The sequence below is a fragment of the Podarcis cretensis genome, assembly GCF_951804945.1.
Source record: "Podarcis cretensis genome assembly, chromosome: 8".
NCBI lineage: Eukaryota > Metazoa > Chordata > Lepidosauria > Squamata > Lacertidae > Podarcis > Podarcis cretensis.
In genome coordinates this window covers 75,172,550-75,194,953 of record NC_137177.1, presented here as the reverse complement: position 1 = coordinate 75,194,953, position 22,404 = coordinate 75,172,550, and the positions used below count along the sequence as shown (strand labels likewise).

General features: G+C 45.7%; 1 protein-coding gene across 5 annotated transcripts in view; it reads left to right on the top strand.

Annotated features, from left to right (window-relative positions):
* AGRN (agrin) overlaps positions 1–22,404 on the top strand; it is a 244,704-nt gene that overhangs the window by 162,629 nt on the left and 59,671 nt on the right. For all 5 annotated transcript variants that reach the window (XM_079986657.1, XM_079986656.1, XM_079986658.1 and 2 more), the window contains 3 exons: positions 4,799–5,020; positions 11,964–12,158; positions 13,944–14,144. In XM_079986657.1, coding sequence (XP_079842783.1) covers positions 4,799–5,020; positions 11,964–12,158; positions 13,944–14,144 — 618 coding nt within the window. The remainder of the gene's footprint in view (positions 1–4,798; positions 5,021–11,963; positions 12,159–13,943; positions 14,145–22,404) is intronic.

Sequence of the window (22,404 nt, the reverse complement as noted above, 5' to 3'; positions counted from 1 at the left end):
GAACCAGAGCTGCTTCTTCGCTACCGTTACTTAGAAGCAGCAAAGCTTCCAGCCCTCATGAAACTTGTGGGAGGTGGTATCACGGAAGGTGCAGATAGGGCTGAGCAAATTGTCACATAGCTTCGAAGCCCACTGAGTAACTGAGGGGCAGTCACTCTCTCTTAGCCTAGCCTACTTCACAGGACTGTCATAAGGATAAAATGGGGCGTAGTGGGACCTGAACTCCTTGGAATAATAATACAAATGCATTATCATTGTCAAGAACAACATTCGCTCTCACCCTCAGCAGGGGAGGGCCTCAGTGCCCTATAGCTCCTTGCCTCCCACTGCAAGCAGCAGTGGCAAAATAAATGGAAAAATGCAGATGTGTGTATAAATACACCCACAAGTTTGTTTCATGGGCATCATTAGTACCAGTTAGAGCGTTTAGCTTTTCACGGCAAAGAAATTTGGTTTACTTTGAGATAGCTAGTTTACTTTTATCTTATTTTAAAAGATGTAGACTTCAGGGGAGGGGGCATGAAAGCATGTTGGAATAGACTCTAATTCAGACAAGCAGGTAGGTGTTTGTGCTGTCATCTTGGGGTAATTTGCTTATAAGGTACGGGCAGCCGTCCCCCCCCCCCAATCTCCTTTTCTCCATTTTGAAACCAAGAAAGTCTCCACCAAGCTTTCTCCCTCGAGTACGTTGAATAAGCATGTGGTGGCTTTTGGTTTGCCCAAAAGACAAATAGATTCCTGAATAGTTTCCTATATTACCTCACACATCTTTCTGATGTGAGGGCGGTAGGGCGGCAGAATACCTCCACTGTCCCTCCCCTCACACTCACAATTAATGGCACCATTGCGGCTGCGACAACAGGAGTCAACTGTGCGGCCATGATGGGCCTTCCCTCTGCCCCTTCGTCCTGTTTGCTTAGAAGCTCCAAAATGGAACTGGGAAAGGGGAGCAGGAGGGGGCGTACCTGCCCAGGTGACGTTGATAAAGGAGCCCCATTACAGAGCAGGTTCTGTTGAGGGAATAGATTACCCTTGGAAGGGACAATGAGGCATTCATGCTCATAAATAATGCTGTGTGAGGGGGAATCGCCCTAGCAAAGTGGGGCGTGGGCCTGAAAGGATAGTTGGGAGATATACACACACACACACACACACAGAGAGAGAGAGAGAGAGAGAGAGAGAGAGAGAAGATTTAGTAGACATTTGTTTGTTAATTTATTTGTCCTACCTTCCATCCAAGGAGTTCAAGGCAGTGTACATGGATGGCTCTCCTCCCACCATTTTATCCTCACAACAACCTTGTGAGGTAAATATACAAGTTATAATTAGGCTGAGTGAGATGGCCGCCTCAAGCAGCTGATATTGGGTGTCACATAAGGTCAGCCAATTGTTACTTACTTTCCGTATATTTAAAGCACATGGCTTTCCCCAAGAGAATGCCAGGAACTGTTGTTCCCCCACCCTTTGCAGAGTTACAATTCCCAGCATCCTGGTTCCCATGATTTTTCAGGGGAAGCTATGCTCTTCAAATGTATGGTGAGAGGGTGACCTCCAGGGCAAAAGTAACTCGGCCAGCCTTGAATACCATGCACCTTGACTCGGGAGGTGGCATGATTTTCCACTGGCAAAATGTATTGCACAGTCCCTAACTGTTCACACATGCACGTTAGCTGAAGATCGGTTTTAATGAGAAACGTGTGGTGAACATGTGAGTAGGGTAATATGTACAGCCCTTCTGGCCCAAGGTTACCCAGCTAGGAGGGATTTCAACTCAGGTCTTCATGCTCCTAATCAGACACTTAGGCCACATACCATACATTGAAAGCAGATTTCTACAATTCTCAGTGCCCTTAACAAACTACAGTTCCCATGATTCTTTGAGGGTGATACTTTAATTGTTTGGTGACACTGGCTCCCAGGAGTCCTTACCCGTTTGTCAACTGTAGTTCAGAAATGACACAGTGTGGAAACAAAACCTGTGGGAACCATTCTCCCTATGGAGGGGAGAAGGCCCCCCTCAGAGGTCGCTCAAAATAGTGAAGTGCCAGAGGCAGATAAACAACCCACCCCCTGGCAGAAGTGTTTTAATCGTTTAATTAATTGGCCGTTTGCTGCCCTTTTAATGCATTATTATCCCTTAATCCTTAGCTAACACCACAGGCACCCTGGTGTAGGTAGTTCTATGGTAACATTTATATATGGAACCCCCACAAAATTGGAATAGGGGAATAAAGTCCTCTTTACTGGGGAGTTGGTGCTCCCTCCTTGCTTTAACTTATGCCTCAGCGTAAAAAGAAGCCAGAAGTTAATACCCTGAAGGATTTGTGTTAACTTTTCATGCTTAAGTCGGATGCTTAGGACAGGTGTGCAGAACATTGAGCCCTCCAGATGTGGGCTAGTGGTGATGGGAACTGTAGTCCTGCAACATCTGGAAGGCCAAAGGTTCCCTACACCTGGCTTAGAAAACATGGAAGTGGTTGTATAGGGACAGCCTCTTTTACTGGAAGAAGTTTTCTTTGCTGGCAAAAGCAGTCTCCCTTGCTCCCCACTTAGGACTGTGTTTAGGGTGGGTCTTTTGCAAATCTGAAGCAGGGTGGTAGTGGTCTTGATTTTATTGGGGATGTGTGTATCTGCCGCACTGTGCCTCTTGGTGGAAGACAAGGGGGTGAGGAGTGAGTTGGGATAAGAGATTTAAAGTGGCAAAGGATTTTTGGATGTGTGATAAAGAGAGATAATCCTCTCCCTGACCCGCTGTCAGCTATGTGCTTCTGCCATGTATGAACAATAAAGGGTGGCTTTCGCCTAGTCGTGGTTGAAAAGGGAATGAATGGGCTTCAGAAATTCCTTTGGCCGGCATCAGATGTTATCAACAAGGACTAGCTGCTTAGGGAAATCTGTGGTCCTGAGTAGCTGTGTCAGGAAATAAAACAGTACTACTTTTAGATGGCACATTGAAGATGCTTTTGTGTTCATAATGAAAGTTAGGAACAGTTAGGGATGCAGACCCAGGAGTCCCAGTCCTAATTCCAAATTTCTAGGTGCTGGACTATGCTGACTCTCAAAAGTGGCATCATGTCAGAAGCTGGGTTTGATTACTCATGATGAAATAGTTAAAAAAAAAATATGTAAAGGGGTCAGAATTCTTCAAATATACTGTCTTGAATATTTCTTCCACCAGGAGGCAGTGTTTGGTTTGGGGGAGGTCATTGTTTTTTTAACTTGCCCTTTGACCCCTCTAAACCAAGGAAACCCTCCTAACTGTGAACAGAGGACAAATGAGGTACCCTAGTTTTCTTTTACACTGACAAGAGGCCTCAAAGCATGCAGGAGTCCTGATAAAATAACCAAGCCATCACTCATGAGTTCTAGCTACATGCCTTGCTGCAAAATTTTGGAAATGTGAATTTCAAAATACGCCTTTCCTTTACAAATCCAGGGAACACCCTTTTGACATTTGGGGTAGTCACGTGCTTCCAAATTTTGTTTTCCTCTCCCAAAAACCAGTGTTCAGGATTTCAGAATTCTGAATATCTTGGCTAAACTGTCTTCTACTTCCCAAAAAAGAAGGAGCAATATTGTGCTGACTGACTAAAAGGAAGAGCAGAAGCTTTTTGGCTGCACGCCAGGAGATTTTTCTTCAGTCAGATAGATTTATCGCTCCCTGCCAAATAGTGAACTGTGGAACCTATAATGAAGGGTTGCAAAACACATGCTAGACTTATTTCCATGTTTTGAGGTTTCTGGCATGGTAAGGGGTAAATGATAGCATCTATGCCTTGAAACCTTCATATAGTTGGATGACAGGAGCATGAATACAGAGGGTCATATCCAGCATTTGTTTACCCACTAGCTCAAAACCACTTGCACTAGTGGACAGGGGAGTTCTAATGTTGCACACCAGAGGAATCGAACACAATAGCTGTGCCGGTGGAAATGTGTTGTGCAACAAGATTGCATGATCTGTTGTGCAGCAAAGTTACCACCGACTTGCTTAGGCATTTTCGCCCAGTGATGTTCCTCTGACATAAACGTTTCGCCAGTAGCACAAGTTATAAGCTAAGTACCGTATTTTTCGCTCTATAGGATGCACCCAACCATAGGACGCACCTTGTTTAAGAGGGGGAGAACAAGAAAAAAAATTCTCCCCCTCTCTGCTCAGCGCTCCCTGAGCTTGTGGGGCTGGCAGTGGGGGGAAGTGCTGCTTTCCGCCACTGCCAGCCTCAAAGATCCCTGAAGCCTTCGGAGTGCAGCGCGAGTTCCCACTGCGCTCCGCAGGCTTCGGGTTCCTTTTGCTGAAGCCAGGAGAGTTTTGCTCTCCTAGCTTCAGCAAAAGGAACCTGAAGGCTGCAGAGCGCAGCGGGAACTCGCACTGCGCTCTGAAGGCTTCAGGTGGCTATCCCTGAAGCCTGGAGAGTGAGAGGGGTCTGTGTGACCAACCCCTCTCACTCTCCAGGCATCAGCGAAAGCAATGCAAAGCCTCCGGAGTGCGGAGGGAGCGCTCCCTCTGCGCTTCAGAGGCTTCGCGTTGCTATTGCTGAAGCCAAGGCGCCTGCATTCGCTCCATAGGACGCACACACATTTCCCCTTAATTTTTGGAGGGGGAAAAGTGCATCCTATAGAGTGAAAAATATGGTAATTTTTAACTGAGTGCTGCATTGGATGCAAACCATATTCCGCCCATTCAATCCGTACACTTGGAGATGGAGACCCTCCCTCACCTACTGTGTCCAAGCAGAAGATTTGTAGGTGAGCGAAACACTTAACAAGCTTTGCTTTCTCTCCCTACTTCTCAATCCAGATCTTGGCACGCCTAGCCCCTGCCTGAGTGTTGAGTGCACTTTCGGGGCTACCTGCGTGGTGAAGAACCAGGAAGCGGTGTGCGAATGCCAGCAAGTGTGCCAGAGCATCTACGACCCGGTCTGTGGCAGTGATGGCCTCACCTATGGCAACCCCTGTGAGCTCGACGCCATGGCTTGCGCCCTCCGGAAGGAGATTAGGGTGAAACACAAGAGCTCTTGTGGTGAGTTTATAACCAGGGGATGGGTTTTTTAGCCTCCAGAGTGGGAGATTTTCATTCTGATCTGTACGTGTATTGGATTTGAAATCGTTTCTACATATGAAATCGTTTTTTATATGTGCAGTTGGTTTTTACTGTTTTTTTATATAACTGTTTCTAATATATGTTTTTATACATTGTTGTATCTATTTACTTACTTATATACTACTCAACATAAAAAAAACCACCCAAGGACGGTCCCACATAGAGTGCATTGCAGTAATCTAACTTCAAGGTTAATAATAGTAACAACAACCGTGATGATGATAATACTAATATAGCCCTACAGTCACTGGCCTAAGGTCACCCGCTAAGAATGGATAAAAAATTAATAGTGGTCCTCAGTCTCTGGTGGTGCCTGCTGGTTTCTCAATTTTTTTGCCCCAGGCAGCACAGCCAGTGGCCAGGGATGATTATGATGATCAAATTTATATCCTTTTCATTTCACTTTTATTTTGTATACAGCCTTTCTATATAACTATATACAAGGCAGTTTACAAGTTGAAGAAGCAACAACAAACATCACACACCTTGTAGCAATCTGATCCGATACAAAAAAGTTATAATAAAAACATAACCTTAAAATTACCTATATCTAATTAAGTAATGTTGAATAATCCATCATAATAAAATAGGACACAGATTAATTAAATATCATCAAATAATAATTAAACGGAAATTCACTCTTAACATTGATAATAAATAATTACTAAACTGTAATCAATAAAAATAACAGCAGGTCACAATGCATAAAATACCACAAGTGATAAAACAATTAAAAACAACTCTAATACAGAGGCAGCCTAGGGGTGTTCTCAACTTTAAAGGCTTGTTGGAAGTCGGTAGTCATAGAATCATAGAATCATAGAATCATAGAGTTGGAAGAGACCACAAGGGCCATCGAGTCCAACCCCCTGCCAAGCAGGAAACACCATCAGAGCACTCCTGACATATGGTTGTCAAGCCTCTGCTTAAAGACCTCCAAAGAAGGAGACTCCACCACACTCCTTGGCAGCAAATTCCACTGTCGAACAGCTCTTACTGTCAGGAAGTTCTTCCTAATGTTTAGGTGGAATCTTCTTTCTTGTAGTTTGGATCCATTGCTCCGTGTCCGCTTCTCTGGAGCAGCAGAAAACAACCTTTCTCCCTCCTCTATGTGACATCCTTTTATATATTTGAACATGGCTATCATATCACCCCTTAACCTCCTCTTCTCCAGGCTAAACATGCCCAGCTCCCTTAGCCGTTCCTCATATCCCTTAGCCGTTCCTCAGTCGGTAGTCAATCAAAAAGACAACAGAGACAGTGCTGGCACTGGGAGCTGATGGGAGTCTTCCATGAGCATCAAGAGCAAAACAGGTTTCCCCCATCCCTGTTATAAAAGCTGGGTGAGGATACATCCTGATCCAGGACGATGTACCTTCAGGGTCCTTGGCACATCAGGTTGAAAAAGTATAGGTAATGATGCTGCCTTCTGCTGCTCTGTTTTTAAATCGCTTGAGGTTTTACTTGACTGTTTGTACTTACTATGATTTTGTTGTATTTTTAAAGTTGTGGTTAAAATTAGTAGTAGTAGTAAACTGCCACAAGAGCCCAAAGAGACTGATTTGACAGGGTGGAATCCCACCTATTGCCATGCTCCTCATTCATTGTCCATTTCTCCCTTAGGTCCTTCCACCCTTGAGAAAAAGAGCCTTGAGAGGTTTCTCCCTCCTCAATATAATGCGTACCATGTGTGACTGAACTAACCATGCAATATAGGGAAGGGCTATAACTCAGTGGGGGGAGAGCTTGATCCTCCAGGTCAGGCTGGGAAAAACTCCCTCTCTGAAACTCCAGAGAGCTGCTGCCAGTTGTCGTAGCCAGTACCGAGTTAGATAGGCTAATGGTTTGACTTGGTGTACGGCAGATTCCTTTGCCTTAAGGGAAGGGCTGTAGCTCAGTGGCAGACAGTGCTTTTTTAATAGAAAAATACTCACCATGAAGTTGTTACAGTAAGTGCCACACTTTTAAACAAAAAAGGTACCGGTACTCTGTATCCTTGAGTACCCCCTGAAGAGCAAAAAAAGTGCTGGGGGTACAGTAGAAGGCGCCAGGTTCAACCCCTAGTGGCATCTCCAGGTAGAACCAGGAAAGATAACTGCCTTTGGAGATCTGAGTAGGCAGTACCAATGATCTGCCTTGGTTACATTCCAACATGAAAAACCTTCCAAAAGCGATATGCTGAGCTCGTTTGCTGGGGGAAGCATCAGAAGGGGAGCCTTCGTGTCTCAAAACTCTTACCTTGGCAGAAAGACACTCCTTGGCTTAACCGTTTGTGCCGGTGTCCTCTTGCATTCAGTAACCAAACTGCATTAAATCCTAGAAGAGCAGAAAGCGGTGGGGTGGACAGGGAGGCAGAACAAAGCCCTGCTGCTTTGAGCGGCGGTTATAGAATGGCTTGCTTTTTGGCTGCTAGTCAAAGCGGCTATGGTTACTTAGCAGGCGAGCTGGATGTGCAGGTGAATTTGTATCCCTCAGAAATGTTATTTGCTTCCCACTGATGCCCTAGCAATGGCATGTGATTATGAGCGGTGGAAGCAGGCCGTTTCCCAAGCGTGAACTATCTGTGCGGCAGGGAGATTTGCGGAAGGCGGGGGAGTAGTCCTCATGCCAGAGCATCCATTTGAGTTGTGCCCTTGTACGGTGATGCGCAGCAGCCGACAGCACATTGCCAATTTGAAGCTGTAATTAAATTGGCAGGCGACACACAGAGCGCAGGTTAACATGCTGGGCACGGTGCGCTGGGGGTGTGTCCCACATGAGCCCTCGTGGAAGTGCGCAGGAGCTGTGCATGTCACCATCTCAGCTTTGCATCAGTGTTGCTCTGGCAATGATGAATCTGGGCCGACTTCGGAACATCAGAAGCTGCCTAAAGCCAAGGCACTGCGAGGAATTTAGTTTCTCTATAAAGACCCTGCTGCCTTGTGGGATATCTTCAGAAGGAGAAAAGGCTCAGGAACAAGCCCCACACTAATCTGGAGTCCCTAAGACAGTTTCATGGTGCCTTCTATGTCTCCTTCTGCCAACTCCTGCAGCCAAGCTGGTGCCAAACATATTACTCTGCTTTCCTTCGGACCTCATCCGTTAGGCTGAAAGGGAGATCGTATCATCTGGACAGCTCAGGATCTCCATATACTCTGCCCAGACTTGTACCCTGGGGTGATCACTTCAGTGCTGCTAACACAGAGGTTTGACTTCACCCCCGGAAGTGTACTCCATTGTCTCTCGAGTCAGACAGGTGCCAACAGGTATAAAGGCTCCAACCATCCAAACCCAAATAGCAAAACCACTGAGCGGAGCTCCAGTTAGAGACCTCACAAAGAAACAACCAGGCAATCCATTCCTCCTCCCGCCCTCCCCTTCTTCTTCTTTCTCTGGGCACTAAAAAGAAGTACGGTTTGGCGAATGAATTATGAAGACGAACTACCCTTCCCAAACCCTTCTTTCCCCCTTCCCAGTCCGCCCCATGCTGTGAACGCACATTGGCTCGAGGAGATGGGGAGAAGGAGATGGCAGGAGCCGTGAATTATTGGTGTCATGTTGTAAATACATCCGCTCCCAGGAAGGCGAAGCTATTAAAATGAGAGAAAGAAGCCCGCAGGGTTGTAGAGCCTGTTTAGAGAGACACAAAGTGTTCATCACCCTCCGCCATGGATTTAATGGGCCCGGCGTGGACTACTCTCCTTTGGCTGCACTCCGTCCCGAAAGCACTTTCCGACTGATGCTCTTGAATGGCAGTCTGTGAATGCCTCTCGATGCAGAGGAGGAGGAGGAGGAGGGGTGTGGGAAGGGGTGCTATAGTGGATAAAATTAGCTTTGCTGGATCAAGGCAATAGCCTTGTCTAGTTCAGCATTCTGCACCTAACCATTATTTTCATCATTTATTTATTTTGAGAATTTATATCCCACTTTTCACCATCTAGGCCTTAAAGAGGTTTGCAGTGATAAAAATCTACCATGTACAAAATTCGACACATAAATTAAACCTCAAAATTTAGAAGTCTTTAAAATTTTGATCCCAGAAATTGGGGGTGGGTGGGTGTTAAAACACCAGAGAAGCTTTCATGATGCAGAGACCTTCTGAAATAAAATGATTTCAGCCAGGCACTGAAGCTTCCACTATCTTGACATCTAGTGGGAGGGAGTTCCACAGTGTTGGGCCCATGGCATTGAAGACACAGCTCCTTGTTGACAGGAGTTGTGTTTCTTGTCTATGTGGGGGGGGGGGCACTTCTCCAGATGATTTTGGCGACTGACTTGGGACATACAGGGTTAGGCAATTTACGGTGAAGTACAGCCTGATAATTACTTTACTTATTAAATTTCTATCCTGTCCTTCCTCTCTAAAGGAGCTGAGGGTGTCAAGCAGCAAAGCAGTAAAACAGCACAATTAAAAATAGAAGAAATGAAACAAGAATGTGTAAAAACATTTCAACACTTGTAAGAGCATCTAAACACACTTTAAAGCCATCACATATCCTAATAATGTAAAGGTTTTCCAGAATGGAGTATTTCAGGGATGCTTTCAGATATTCCTCCTGATGGTTAATAATGTGGGAGGGAGACAAACCTCAACGGGGCAGGGGGAAGGCATTCCTCCACAAACAGGAAACTTCCACCTACTTCTCCTGCCCAAAGGAGGCTCCAAGCTGTGGTTTGAGTGACTCGCCCCAAGGGGCAATTTCACAGAGAGTTCAAGGTTCCTGGTTTTAGCCTCAGTGTGGCTCCTGACATCTCAGCAGGAAGGACTATGAAGGGCTTCCCATTCAGACTATAACTTTTCACCGGGGTGGTGACACTCTTGACCCATGACAGTAACACATGGCCTGGTTCCTGAAGCAAACTTCTGGCTCTCACTAGGCTTACCAGTGACTTATGGCTCAGCCCCGACAACGTGAAGAGAAGGCACCTGCCTCGGAATGCATGGCAGACAAACCATAGCTTGCCAGTTCGTGTCCATGATGGTTTGGGGGGGGGAGTAGGGCATCTCTCTGTTCTACATATTGCATTCACAGCACCAATCATCAATATAACCAGGGTATGCTTGAAGCCCTGCTAATGAGTCTGGCCATTGTGATTAATGCATTGGTAACCTCAAGATTTGATTATTGCAGTGCAATCTATGTGGGGCTACCCTTGGGCAGGGTCTGGAGACTCCAGCTAGTGCAAAATTCTGGGGCTAGATGGTTGATGGGGACAGACCATTGCCAGCACATAACTCCCATACTCAAAAGCATGCATTGGCGGCCCATATGCTACCTGGACAGCTTCAAGGTTCCTGGATTCATTTACAAGGCCCTTAACAGTTTGGGTCCAGGATACCTCAAGGACCACCTAATCCCTTATAACCCTGCCTGATCACTGTGGTAGTTGTGGGAATCACAGTTAGTGGTACCCCATGTCTCAGATGAATGGCTTATATACACCTTAGTCTCAGTGTTGCCCTTGTAGAACTCAGCAGGGAGGAAAAGGATGGGGACAAACCGAGAATTAGTTGATTCCACCTATCATTGGCATTGACTCTGGCTTCAACCACTGTTTGGGCTGCCTGTCTCCTGCCCCATCAGTCCCAGTGAACACCAGCCATCTAAGAATCAGAGGATTGTAGAGTTAGAAGGGACCACCAGGGTCATCTAGTCCAAGACCCTTGGACCCATGACCCTGAGATTAAGAGTCTCATGCTCTATCGACTGAGCTATCCCATGGCTAGTGTTGGGTGAGGCTCAAATCAAGCCAAGCTCTCCCTCCTCCACAAACTAACACGGCTCCCTTTAATCTAAGCCAACCCAACCCAAACTGATATTTGTCTTTGAAGTAAGCATCAAAAATCCAAGACTTGTGTTTTCCCAGTAGGAAATAAGGCATTTTTATTCATGACCCATAGGCATTTGCCATGGCCTTGACAACCCTGCCCCCACCCCCTTGGTCACTTTTGCAGCTCCCAATCAAGTTAGCAGTGTGTGTGTGTGTGTGTGTGAAGATTTGCACGGTGGGCCAGACAGATTGCAGGGACCTGCTTTAATGACAGAACCACATGAGAGAGGACCCCGTGAGTACCAGCAAATTGCAGATCTGGAAGGTCCCTTCCACAGCTGCTGATTTGCAGTTGTGCTTTCTTCTTGATACGAGCTTGTGGCTTAATACAGCTTTATAAGTGTGCCCGACCTGGCACTCCCTCCTGCCTCCCCTGTTTAGAAGCTTACAACAGCACACGGCACTCGCATGACATTTTGTGGCTCTGGCTCTTGGCTTTGACAGATTTAATGGCTGGTTGTCACCCCTCTGTCTCTGAGCGCCCCTCTCTTCCCCTTCCTTGGGGGTCAGCCTCCCTCTGTGCCGGCTGCACTGAACTGAGCTGAAGAGGGGGGTAGGGGTGGGGGTGGGAGATTGTAGCAGGATTTTACGACCGCCCTGACACTTCATTAAGACGGAGAAGAAAAAGAGACGCTTGCCTGGCTCTCCCATTACCATATCCCATCCCCAGCCAAGACAGTGCTCAGGGTCAGCTGGAGGCTTTGACGGAGGCTGTTGAAGAAGGGGGTTCTGCCTCTTGTGGGTACTGAACTGCCCTCTGCTGGTTTTATTGTTGAGACACTAAGCTGAAGGGACCACAACTCAGGTAGAGCACCTGAGAAGGTCCCAGGTTCATTCCCTGGCACCCCAGTTTAAAAAGATCTCAGTTAGCAGGTGATGAGAAAGATCCTGGGGGATCTTCTACCAGTCAGTCATATGGGCAATTTGCAGTGCCTTCTACGTAGGAGTTTCATAGGACATTCCCTCACATAACCTGAGACTGACCTGTACAGTTTGGATGACCATCACGCTTCCTTCCTTAACCAGTGAGTTCCCTCTCCTTTATTTTTAGACCATTGTGGGAAATGTCAGTTTGGCGCCATCTGCGAGGCAGAGACTGGGAGGTGCATTTGCCCCACTGAGTGCGTCCCCTCTGCTCAGCCGGTCTGCGGCACGGACGGAAACACCTACGGAAACGAGTGCGAACTCCACGTGCGGGCCTGCACCCAGCAGACCAACATCGAGGTGGCGGCACAAGGCAACTGCAGTGAGTCCCTGCCTCTCTTTGCTCTAGTTCTCATTGAGGTGATCAGCCTACCCCTGGGTCGCAGCACTTAAGACTGCAGGCATGGTCTCACGTAATGGAACACTCCTGCCTTCACAAAAGCCACTGGAAATTAAAACGCACCGAAAGCAAGTGTGTCAAGGAAAATGGTTTGCACACAGCCTTCTCCCTGCAGTGCTACTTTTCTATGTGCGGATGTATATTTTGGGGGGTTATTTTTGGTATGGAGGAGTTTTCCATTCAATCAGCCTACTCTTGCATTCTAGGAACCTAGGAAGCTGCCCTTATACTGAATAAGACTGTAAAAGTCCCTTTGTCATTGAAGCAGTATACAAATGAATAATAAAATTAAAAATAGTGTTATAACAGCAACAAATAATAATAATAATAATGATAATCAGTATCGTCCATGCTAACTGGCAATTGTCCTCCAGAGTTTGGGGCAAAGGACATCTCCAGCCCTATGTGGAGATGCTGGGGATTGAACCTGAGACCTTCTGCATGCAAAGCAGATGCTCTGCCACCGATCTGTGTCCCTTCCCCTAAAGTGGCAAGAGCCACTGAGATCCCGCCAGTGAGAACATGACACTGCTCTAAACCAGTTCCTTAAGGGGCAGCACTGGGTTTGTGAGTCCTCAGGAACAGAGGAACCTCATTTGGGTTTCCCAGATAAAGCGAACGGCGAACTCTCAGCGCCGCCGCCGGGTGATTGGGTACTTGAATATCCACCTCGTCAGCACGAGATAACAAGCAGCTTGATTTCTCAAGGACTTTTGCCTCGCAGAGTTTGCAGGCTGGAAAAAAACTCAAGGCAAAGATTTCTTCAGAGATAGTTAAGAGATTTATAAGGGGATCTCTACGTGTAATTGGATTGTTTATGTTTTTTAAAAGTTGCTTTATGGTTTTAATTGCCTTTTGCAAACAGCCTGGGGGGGGGCGGTCCTCCCTAGCATCATCAGCATGCCAGAACAATGTTGTTGCTTGTTGTTTGGTTTTTTTTTGCAAGGGAAGCAAAAGGTCTCTGATTCAATCCCTGGCATCTCTCAGACAGGGCTGGGAACGTCCCCTGTCTGGAAACCTGGGAAGTTGTTGCCAGTCAATGTAGACAATACCAGGCTAGATGGACTAGTGGTCTGACTTTGTATAAAGCAGCTACCCATGTTCCCATGTTTTTAAGCCCAGGACGAGCATCAGCAGTGGGCATTTGAACTACAGCAGTTACCCAGTGCTGAAGCCAGGCCTGGGGCAGAGGCGGCCAGCACCCACCAAGTAGGAAGTGGTGCAACTCTCCCAGATTAATGTTCGCCTTTCAGGTACCCCTTTTATACTTTCTGAGCATGTGGTGATAAGACTGTTGGATGTACCTAAACAAGCTCTAAGGATGCCATAGATGGCAGTGGATTTAACCTCTAAGCTGCTGGGCCAAAGAGAATCCTTTTTCTACTTCCCCACTAGTTCAAAGCACAAAGCTTAGTGGTAGAGCATCTGTTTCGCATTCGTCTGCAGAAGGTTTGGGTTCAAAACCTGCCATCTCCATGTTATGTTATGTTATGTTCAAGGCTGCAACGGACCCCTGACTTTGGGGAGATATTGCCCATCAGTGGAAACAATACTAATCTAGATGGGCCAATGGTCTGACACAGTGTAACTCAGCTAGCTTCCTGTATTCCCATGTTTGCCCCACGGGCTAATGATTCTCTTAGTATCTAATGCAGCTGCTTTTCTTCCTCCTCTCCCCCCACCCCACCCGGCTTTTCCCACCTCTAGAAACCTGTGGGACTACGACGTGCTCCTTTGGGGCCATATGTGTGGGTGGGCAGTGCATCTGCCCACGCTGCGAGAAGCAACCTTTGGCCCGAGTGTGCGGAAGCAATGGTGTCACCTACAACAATGCGTGCGAGCTGCGGGTGGCGGCTTGTCAGCAGAAAAAGGACATTGAGATATCAAGGACGGGCCCTTGCGAGGATGGTAAGTCTTCTCTCCCTCCTCCCAGCAGCAGGATGGTAAGCAGGAGCGGAGAACTGGATCTGGCTGGCATGGCAGATCCTTCACCCATGGACCAGCTTTGACATGTGATCAGGGCCCACCCATCTCTCCAAATTCAATGGGGCTTATTGCTGATCAGTGGTGGTAGTAGGCTCCTTTGAAGTCCCTTTACAGGGGCAGCTTTATGCAGCTGATCCCAGTAGGCTTGCTATCAGTGCCGATGAGCTGATTGGCACTGACAGCAAGTGCTTTTTGCAAAGGAACAACCAGGAGCTCACTTTAAGCTCCTTCATCTTCCTTTGTAAGCACATCCTTTCCTGCTCGGCACCTGACATCACATATATCATCAGGTGTGGGGCAGGTGGGCATGGTTTGGGAGAAATGACATCATGGACCAAATTGAGATGCGTTCCAGGCCTCATTTGACCCACAAGCCAGAGGTTCCCCACCTCAAAGCAAAACATTTTCCAGTAGATCCATTTTCCTTTCATTTCTGTAAAGCGTAGCCTCAGAACTTGTTTAATACTGAAACAAAAATTCAGAAAAATTACTGAATTTTCAAAACTTGAGCTTTGGAATCTAAATTTGACCTTGAAATTCAAAATTATTCTCTTTTGATCTGCTGAATGAATGAATAAATGAAACTAAATCCTTACTAAATTCCTGAGACAAGTCATCTTGGTCAAATATTGATACTGTCCCATGCAGGCTGTTACATGTCCCCTCACCCCACAACAAAACTTACTGATCATAAACTCCAAATTTTGCCTTGCCAGTTTAGCATTTGTAGCAAAAGACCGAGCCCTGTGTGAATAGAATGAATCTTTCTGATAGATTCCAGGTCCCTGGCTTCCTTCTGTGGCCTCTCTTTGAAAGTCTTTTGCTGAAAAAACGATGGCTTTACGGTCAGCAGCAAAGGTGTCCCTGAGGTATTCAAAATGTTCCCCCATCTGTTTTTAGAAACTTGGCATCTATATTTTTTGGCGTCAGGTTTCTGCCTGTTTATTCTTACGCACAGACAGTGTGGCCTGTGGACGAGGTTCTGACCCTCCCTTTGTGTCCACCCCCTCACTTCCTCCTTCGTTGCACCTGAGCCCTATTGTAGGTCAGGTGTGCTCTCCTCCTGTTGCCTAGCAACCCCTTGCACACCTCTGAGTTTGGGGTTCGTGTGCTCGCGTGTGCACTCTGTGCGCGTGTGGAAGCTGCTTTGCTTCTCTGTTCATTAAGCTTCCCTGCCTCCCGGTTCTGTCACAAGCTGCTCTTCCACCCGCCCCCCCCTTTCCCTCCCATAACCCTCCTTCTCATTGTCTTTTTATCTGCCAATAATGAAAGGTGACAGCACGTAATAGGCCTCGGCAAAGAGGTTTATCAGTGCTTTAATTTCACACTTCAAAGAGTGGAGGGAGGTGGGTGGAGAAAGCACCCAGCTGCTGTTCTCTCCCCTTCTCTTTCCCGTTCCTCTCTCACTTTCCTATCACCGTGGGAGGAAGTTAGGACGAAAAGAGGACAAGGCATGGCCCTTATTTGGCCAAGCCTCGGCTCCAGAATGGCACTGCCAAGAGCTCAAGCCTGTCTCTTTAAAGCATGTGAAGGAAGGAGAAAGGAGAGACTTTGAGAGCAGAAGGCAGGGATAAGGAACCTCAGACCCCTATACCATATATGTTCCCACTCCATGGCTCTCTGTCTTGCCCTCAGAATAATAATAATAATAATAATAATAATAATAATAATAACAACAATAATAATTTATTTATACCCCACCCATCTGGCTGGGTCTCCCCAGCCACCCTTGGCGGCTTCCAACAAAGCATTAAAATACAGTGATCTGTTAAACATTAAAAGCTTCCCTAAACACACACTCCCTCCTTGAACGCTTTTGCCTGCTAGAATGTGTCCTACAACTCTGACAATGCTTCTTATTTGCCTGGATGGAGGCTGGAGAAGGGCATGTGGGTGTGTGGAAACAAGCCTATACAGAGGTAAAATTGAATATCATTTTATTTAAATTAAATAAATAATTTCTTATAGTTGCTCCTGCTTAGTTGTATTCAGTGTTAGCCCTACGCGGAGTATAATAATAGATACGCCTCACTAAGGCTCATTAATTCCCATGGGCCTACTCTGAGTAGGACTAGCACCGGATTCAACCTATAGTTATCAATCCGCTCCACACTCACTTTTGCTTCTGGCCACACACACACACACACACACCACTGGTTTATTGCCCTGAAAGTTGCCTAGAAGGAAATGTCATCCTTGGGCTGAAAAAGTTTTCCCCACCCATTGACAGAACGAGTGTATCTCTATGAGTGCTGGGTGTTAATGGGGAAGCCCAGCGAATAAAGAAATAAATCTGAGATTTGAGATGCCAGAGTCCGTGGGTAGGCAAACTAAGGCCCGGGGGCCGGATCCGGCCCAATCGCCTTCTAAATCTGGCCCACGGACAGTCTGGGAATCGGCGTGTTTTTACATGAGTAGAATGTGTGCTTTTATTTAAAATGCATCTCTGGGTTATTTGTGGGGCCTGCCTGGTGTTTTTACATGAGTAGAATGTGTGCTTTTATTTAAAATGCATCTCTGGGTTATTTGTGGGGCCTGCCTGGTGTTTTTACATGAGTAGAATGTGTGCTTTTATTTAAAATGCATCTCTGGGTTATTTTGTGGGGCATAGGAATTCGTTCATTTCCCCCCCAAAAAATATAGTCCGTCCCCCCAAGGTCTGGGGGACAGTGGACCGGCCCCCTGCTAAAAAAGTTTGCTGACCCCTGTGCCAGACCTTGCAGATCCAAAAATGTCATTGCTAGAAATGTTTGAATCCAGGCAAACTGGACCCTACAGTTTCCTGGAAAGAGAGGTTGATTGTCAAACCACTCTGGGAATTGTAGCTCTGGGAGCGGGGAAAGGGGTCTCTTAACAACTCTCAGCATTCCTTAACAAACTACAGTTTCCAGAATTCTTTGGGGGAAGCTACAACTGTTTAAAGCTGCTTTAAGGTGCAGGTGGGGCCCAAGTCCATGACGTTGGTTTCAGCATCTCTCCATCCCAGAGATAAGTCCTTGCCTTTGTGTCTCTCCATGCCAGTGAAGAGAATCTGCTCTTTCTGGGAGTCTTGCCTCTTGTTCCAAAGCCGTCTCTACCATGCTGCGCATGCGATTTAGCCGGGGCGGGACTTCACCAAGAGTTGGGCAAAGGCTGAGGAAGGGACCAGGCAGCAGAAGATGGCATTTAATCAAAGAGTCCTCCTCATGGAATTCCAAGTTGCTGTCCCTCTGGGAGAAGCACTTGAATAATTCTCTGTGTTAACGCCAACTTCCTGCCTTTGATCGCTCAATAAAAAGGAAAAAAAAGGAAGAGGGGGAAAAGTATGAAGAGGGGGCACTTTGAAAAAATTTTAAATAAATAAATAGCATTTCATTTGGCGCAAATTAAGAGTAATGCAGGTAGGACTTCCGGGTTGGCGCCACCGCCGAATGGCGGACTCCCTCCGAGCTCCGGAGGGAGCCTGCTCAGCAGGGGCTGGGTTCTACCGCGCCGGCGACGCGGGGACCCTCAAAAACCATGGGCGCTGAAACCCATGGGCATGGTGACTCGGCGGGCACCGTTTGCGTCCCCCCCGACCCGCGAAGGAGCCTTTTTTAAAGGCTGTGGAGCGGGTGACGGGGGGGGGGTGTGGTGCTGTGAGTCCTCCGCTTCTCCTGCCGAGCGAAGCCGCATGCCATTCGACGGAGAGCGCTGACTTCTTCCATTGAAAATTTGGACTTTAAAAGAATAACCCGTGAGTAATTGGAACTTGGATTAAAAAAGGGGAAAAATTCTTTTTAAATTCGGAGCGAGCGGGGGAGGTGCAAAAAGGAAGTCAGCCTCCCCCCTGTTGTAGAGGAGCTAAAGCAAAGGATTTGACAACTAAGATCGAGTGCAACCTTTTTTTGATAAAATTATTAACTTCGCGATGGGAAATTATAAGACTGGGCTGGAGGAGAAAAGTGGAATGTGAATTAAAAGGCAACCCCCCCTGGAAACCCCGGGAGCGATCCATAAGAGCACCGGGAGAGGAGAAATAGAGGTTTTGACAGCTGTCAAAGGAGCTGTCAAAGCGGAAGAACAAAAAGAGAACTTTGTTACGAGGACTTTGCTGGTCACATTTGTTACAAATTGGATATAAATTGTTTAAAACAAGGAATAATAAGTTACTTTGACTGTTGGGTGTGATCGGGAAGGAAACTGAGTTACTATAATCCCTCTAGAGGAGCTGTGGGACACTACAAGTATTGTTGGCATCGAATTTGAATAGGACTTTTTATCTCCTGGGAAACTGCAGAAATGGAACACTATTTTGTCTACAGAGGTCTACACACTAAAGGAGACAATAGATTTATCTATTGAAGAATGGAAGGGACTTGACGTAATTTTTTGTTCCTGAATAACAAAGCCTCTGCAGAGGAATTAGAAGTTTTTTGGAATTAGAACATTTGTGCAGGAGAGCAGGAAAAAAAAAAAAAGAGGAGGAGAGAGAACAAGAACAACAAGAATAATAAGAACTGGACAAAGTTGGAAGATAGACTCCTTCCAAGATTGGACATGTGAAATCAAAGATGACCAAAAGACGGCAAAGATTAATAAAAAGACGGCAAAGCGGACTGGTGAAGGACTGTGGTTTAGATGTGGGAGCTCCAGGATGACAGTAGATATTGACGGACATTGGGAACGCAACCGGGAAAGGGGGGAGGGAAATTTGGAATCCAAAGGGTGTTAAATTACATTTTATTCTTTTTTCTATTTTTCTGTTTATTTCAATCTGTATTGCATATTAAAGAGGGGAACTCGTGGAAGGGAACAGGTCGATTTTAGGGGATGGGAAAATATTTTTTAAATTGGGTCAATGATAAATAATTTTAAAATTTGGGGTAAGAATTTGTTGAATCTATTTGAAAGAATTGGAATACAAGAGGGGGAGGGGAGGGGAAGTCCTGGAAAGATGCCAAGGAAAATTAGGTTTTAAATTTGGATGTTTTTCTTTTTCTGTTATATTTGAAAATCTTTAATAAATATTATTTAAAAAAAAAAAAAGAGTAATGCAGGTAAGGCTGAGGAAACCAGTTGGAACTCAGCTCTGTGTGACCTCTTATTAGGGAGATGCTCCCTCACGCCGTGCAAGTTTGGAATTTGATACTGAAATAGCTCGGTGTGGGGATGTGGTTGCAGTTAATAAACAAAGCAATTCGTCCATTTCTCTGTGCCTAGGGAAATGTAAAAGTTAAATTCTGCAACCAGTGTCAATGAGAATGGTTGAGCGTGGATTCCAAATCCATAGCCAGAAAGTCTGCAGAAGGATATAAGGAATCGTGGCAGAGCAACCAAATCATACATGGATGATGGCCTAGCCTAGTAATTAAACCCAAATTCCCTCCAGGTGTTGTGACTCCAAACTCCCATCTGCTCCAGCCAGCATGGCCTAGAACAGGCACCCCCAGCTGTTTTGGGACTACAACTCCCACAATCCCTAGCTAACAGGACCAGTGGTCAGGGATGATGGGAATTGTAGTCCCAAAATATCTGGAGGACCGAGTTTGGGGATACCTGGCCTAGGATAAAGGAGTGGGTGGGAGTTATAGTCCGCAAAAGTTAAAAGTAGTTTGACTAACTTGGCAGATGGCAAGTGAAAAGCTTCACCCTTCCTGCTGTAACCTCCTGTATTTCCAGTGCTATTTTTCCCTCTTTCCCTTAGAATAGCAGTGGCACCCACCTGAAGGTGCCGGAACTGAGTTCCTGTGCGTTCCCCCTGAAAAAGCCCCATGTCTTTCTATGCTGGCTGTGGAGGAGGGGGGGCAATGTGCTTTTCTCCTTGACTAGCTCACTTGGATGCTTGACTAGCTCACTTCTCCAGTAGCCTACTGCATGCAATTCCTTGTCACGTATGGCTACCAGGCTAATGTTTGAATGCAAGTCAATTTTATGATTTTTAAATGTATTTTTATTGAGTTTAAATAGGATAACAATGTTGAGAAAACAAATGGCCAATTACACAGAGTTTGCAATGTATCAGTCTCGTTGATGTTCGAAGCAGTATTTATTGGGACAATTCTGTTCATCTAAAGCAGTGTTTCCCAACCTTGGGCCTCTAGCTGTTTTTGGACTACAACTCCCATCATCCCTAGCTAGCAAGACCAGTGGTCAGGGATGATGGGAATTGTAGTTCAAAAAACAGCTGGAGGCCCAAGGTTGGGAAACACTGATCTAAAGTACTGTTTTCTATAGAGCCCTATGTACGGGGAGGGTGGGTAATATGTGCCTTTTGACAATGACACACATTCAATAAATTTGTAGCAAACCATATGCCATTTATCTGTCATCAATACATACCTTTGTGCACTGACCTGGTAGGTGAGATTTTCCATTAAAACAATTTGCCATTGTTCTTGATATCGGAATCCTAGGAGATTAAGATGAGAAGTCTTCCAGTGTTTTGCAGTTACTAGTCTAGCAGCAGCTGCTGTTAGCATAATTATTAAATCCTTTAAGTGTGTATTCTTCACTGAACCTTCAAAGCTCATTAATAATAATTATTTATTATTTTATTAATTATTCCATGAAATTTATATATGAGTTTATTTTTTTATTTAAAAAACCCCTCAAAGCAGTTTGCAAAAAGCATAAAACAATAATATTATTAGTAAAAATTTTAATAAAACATTCAGAAAATTAAAACCAAAGATAAAGTAAACACTGATAATTGGGCAGGGTTATCTAAAAAAAAAGTGTTCTTAGCGGGCACTGAAAATAGTGCAGTGAAGACACTGCCTGATGCCATTAGACAGGGAGACCCAAAGTGCAGGTTCCACCACACTAAAAGATTGATTATAATAATGCTTTAGTCAGGTTTGGCTGTACGTTTTGACCAGTAATCTTGCTGATTTCATTGAAAACTTCTAACCAAAATGTTTATTTGCAAGACTACCACAAGTGGTAAAAAATGTCCAACGTTTCACCACAATTTCATAGCCCCATATTTTCCAAAGGTATTCAGTTTGGTTAGGAAGCTGCCTTGCCCCAGGTCTAACCTGTTGTCCAATTAGACCAGGGGTCAGCAAACTTTTTCAGCAGAGGGCCGGTCCACTGTCCCTCAGACCTTGTGGGGGGCTGGACTATATTGGGGGGGGGGAGAAATGAACAAATTCCTATGCCCCACAAATAACCCAGAGATGCATTTTAAATAAAAGGACACATTCTGCTCATGTAAAAACACACTGATTCCCGAACCGTTCATGGGCCAGATTTAGAAGGCAATTGGGCCGGATCCGGCCCCCAGGCCTTAGTTTGCCTACCCATGATCATTCTAGACCAGTCTTAGCAACTCTTGAGTGGCAGCAGCTCTCCAGGGTTCCAGGCAGAAAGAGACCTTTTTGCATCCCACGAACTGAGCCCTTCTGCATGCAAAACAGGTGAGCTGTTACTGAGATATTACCACTCCCATCCCTGGGCCAATTAATCATTTGAGCCTGCCTTGTACCAGCCCATTGACCCATTTACTCCAAAATTGTATACCCTGGATGTTGGTGGTTCTCCAGCATCTCAGGCAGAGATAAGTCTTTCTTTCCCATTAGCTGCTGCCTGTACCTTTTAGCTGGGATTGAACTTGGGACCTCCTGCATGCCTCTTCCCCTGCAAATTCAGCATAACTTGCTCTGCAGATCATGAGGAGGAGCAAAGAACTACGCAGAGCATGAGATGCTACCTTATAATAAGATTACTTGCTGTAGCAGGCCTCTAAGGTTCTAGCCAAGTCCAGATATAGGATGCTGCTTTGTGGTGAGTCTGATCATTGGTTCACCTAGCTCAGTATTGTCTGCACTGACTGGCAGCAGCTCTTCAAGGTTTCAGGAATGGAATCTCTGTCAGTGAGCTACAGTTCCTTTCTTACCTATATAGAGATGCCTCCTCCCTGAAGGTTCAATTAACTGGCTAAGGATGCTTGAGTACTAAAATATAATTAATAATAAAATGAGCAATAGTGGTATTATACCTATAAGACTTGATTATAGTTTTAAATGAGCACTGGAATTTGAGCACCAAATTCCACATATTTCTTTATTTTTTTAGATTACTATAATATCCCAAGCTGGGTTTCAACAGCACAACAAAACAGAACAATTAACAAGTGTAAAATAAGAAAGGTAGCGGGGGGGAAACCAGTTCCATTTGGGAAAGCAGTGGGAAAACAATTCCACATATAAAAACAATACAA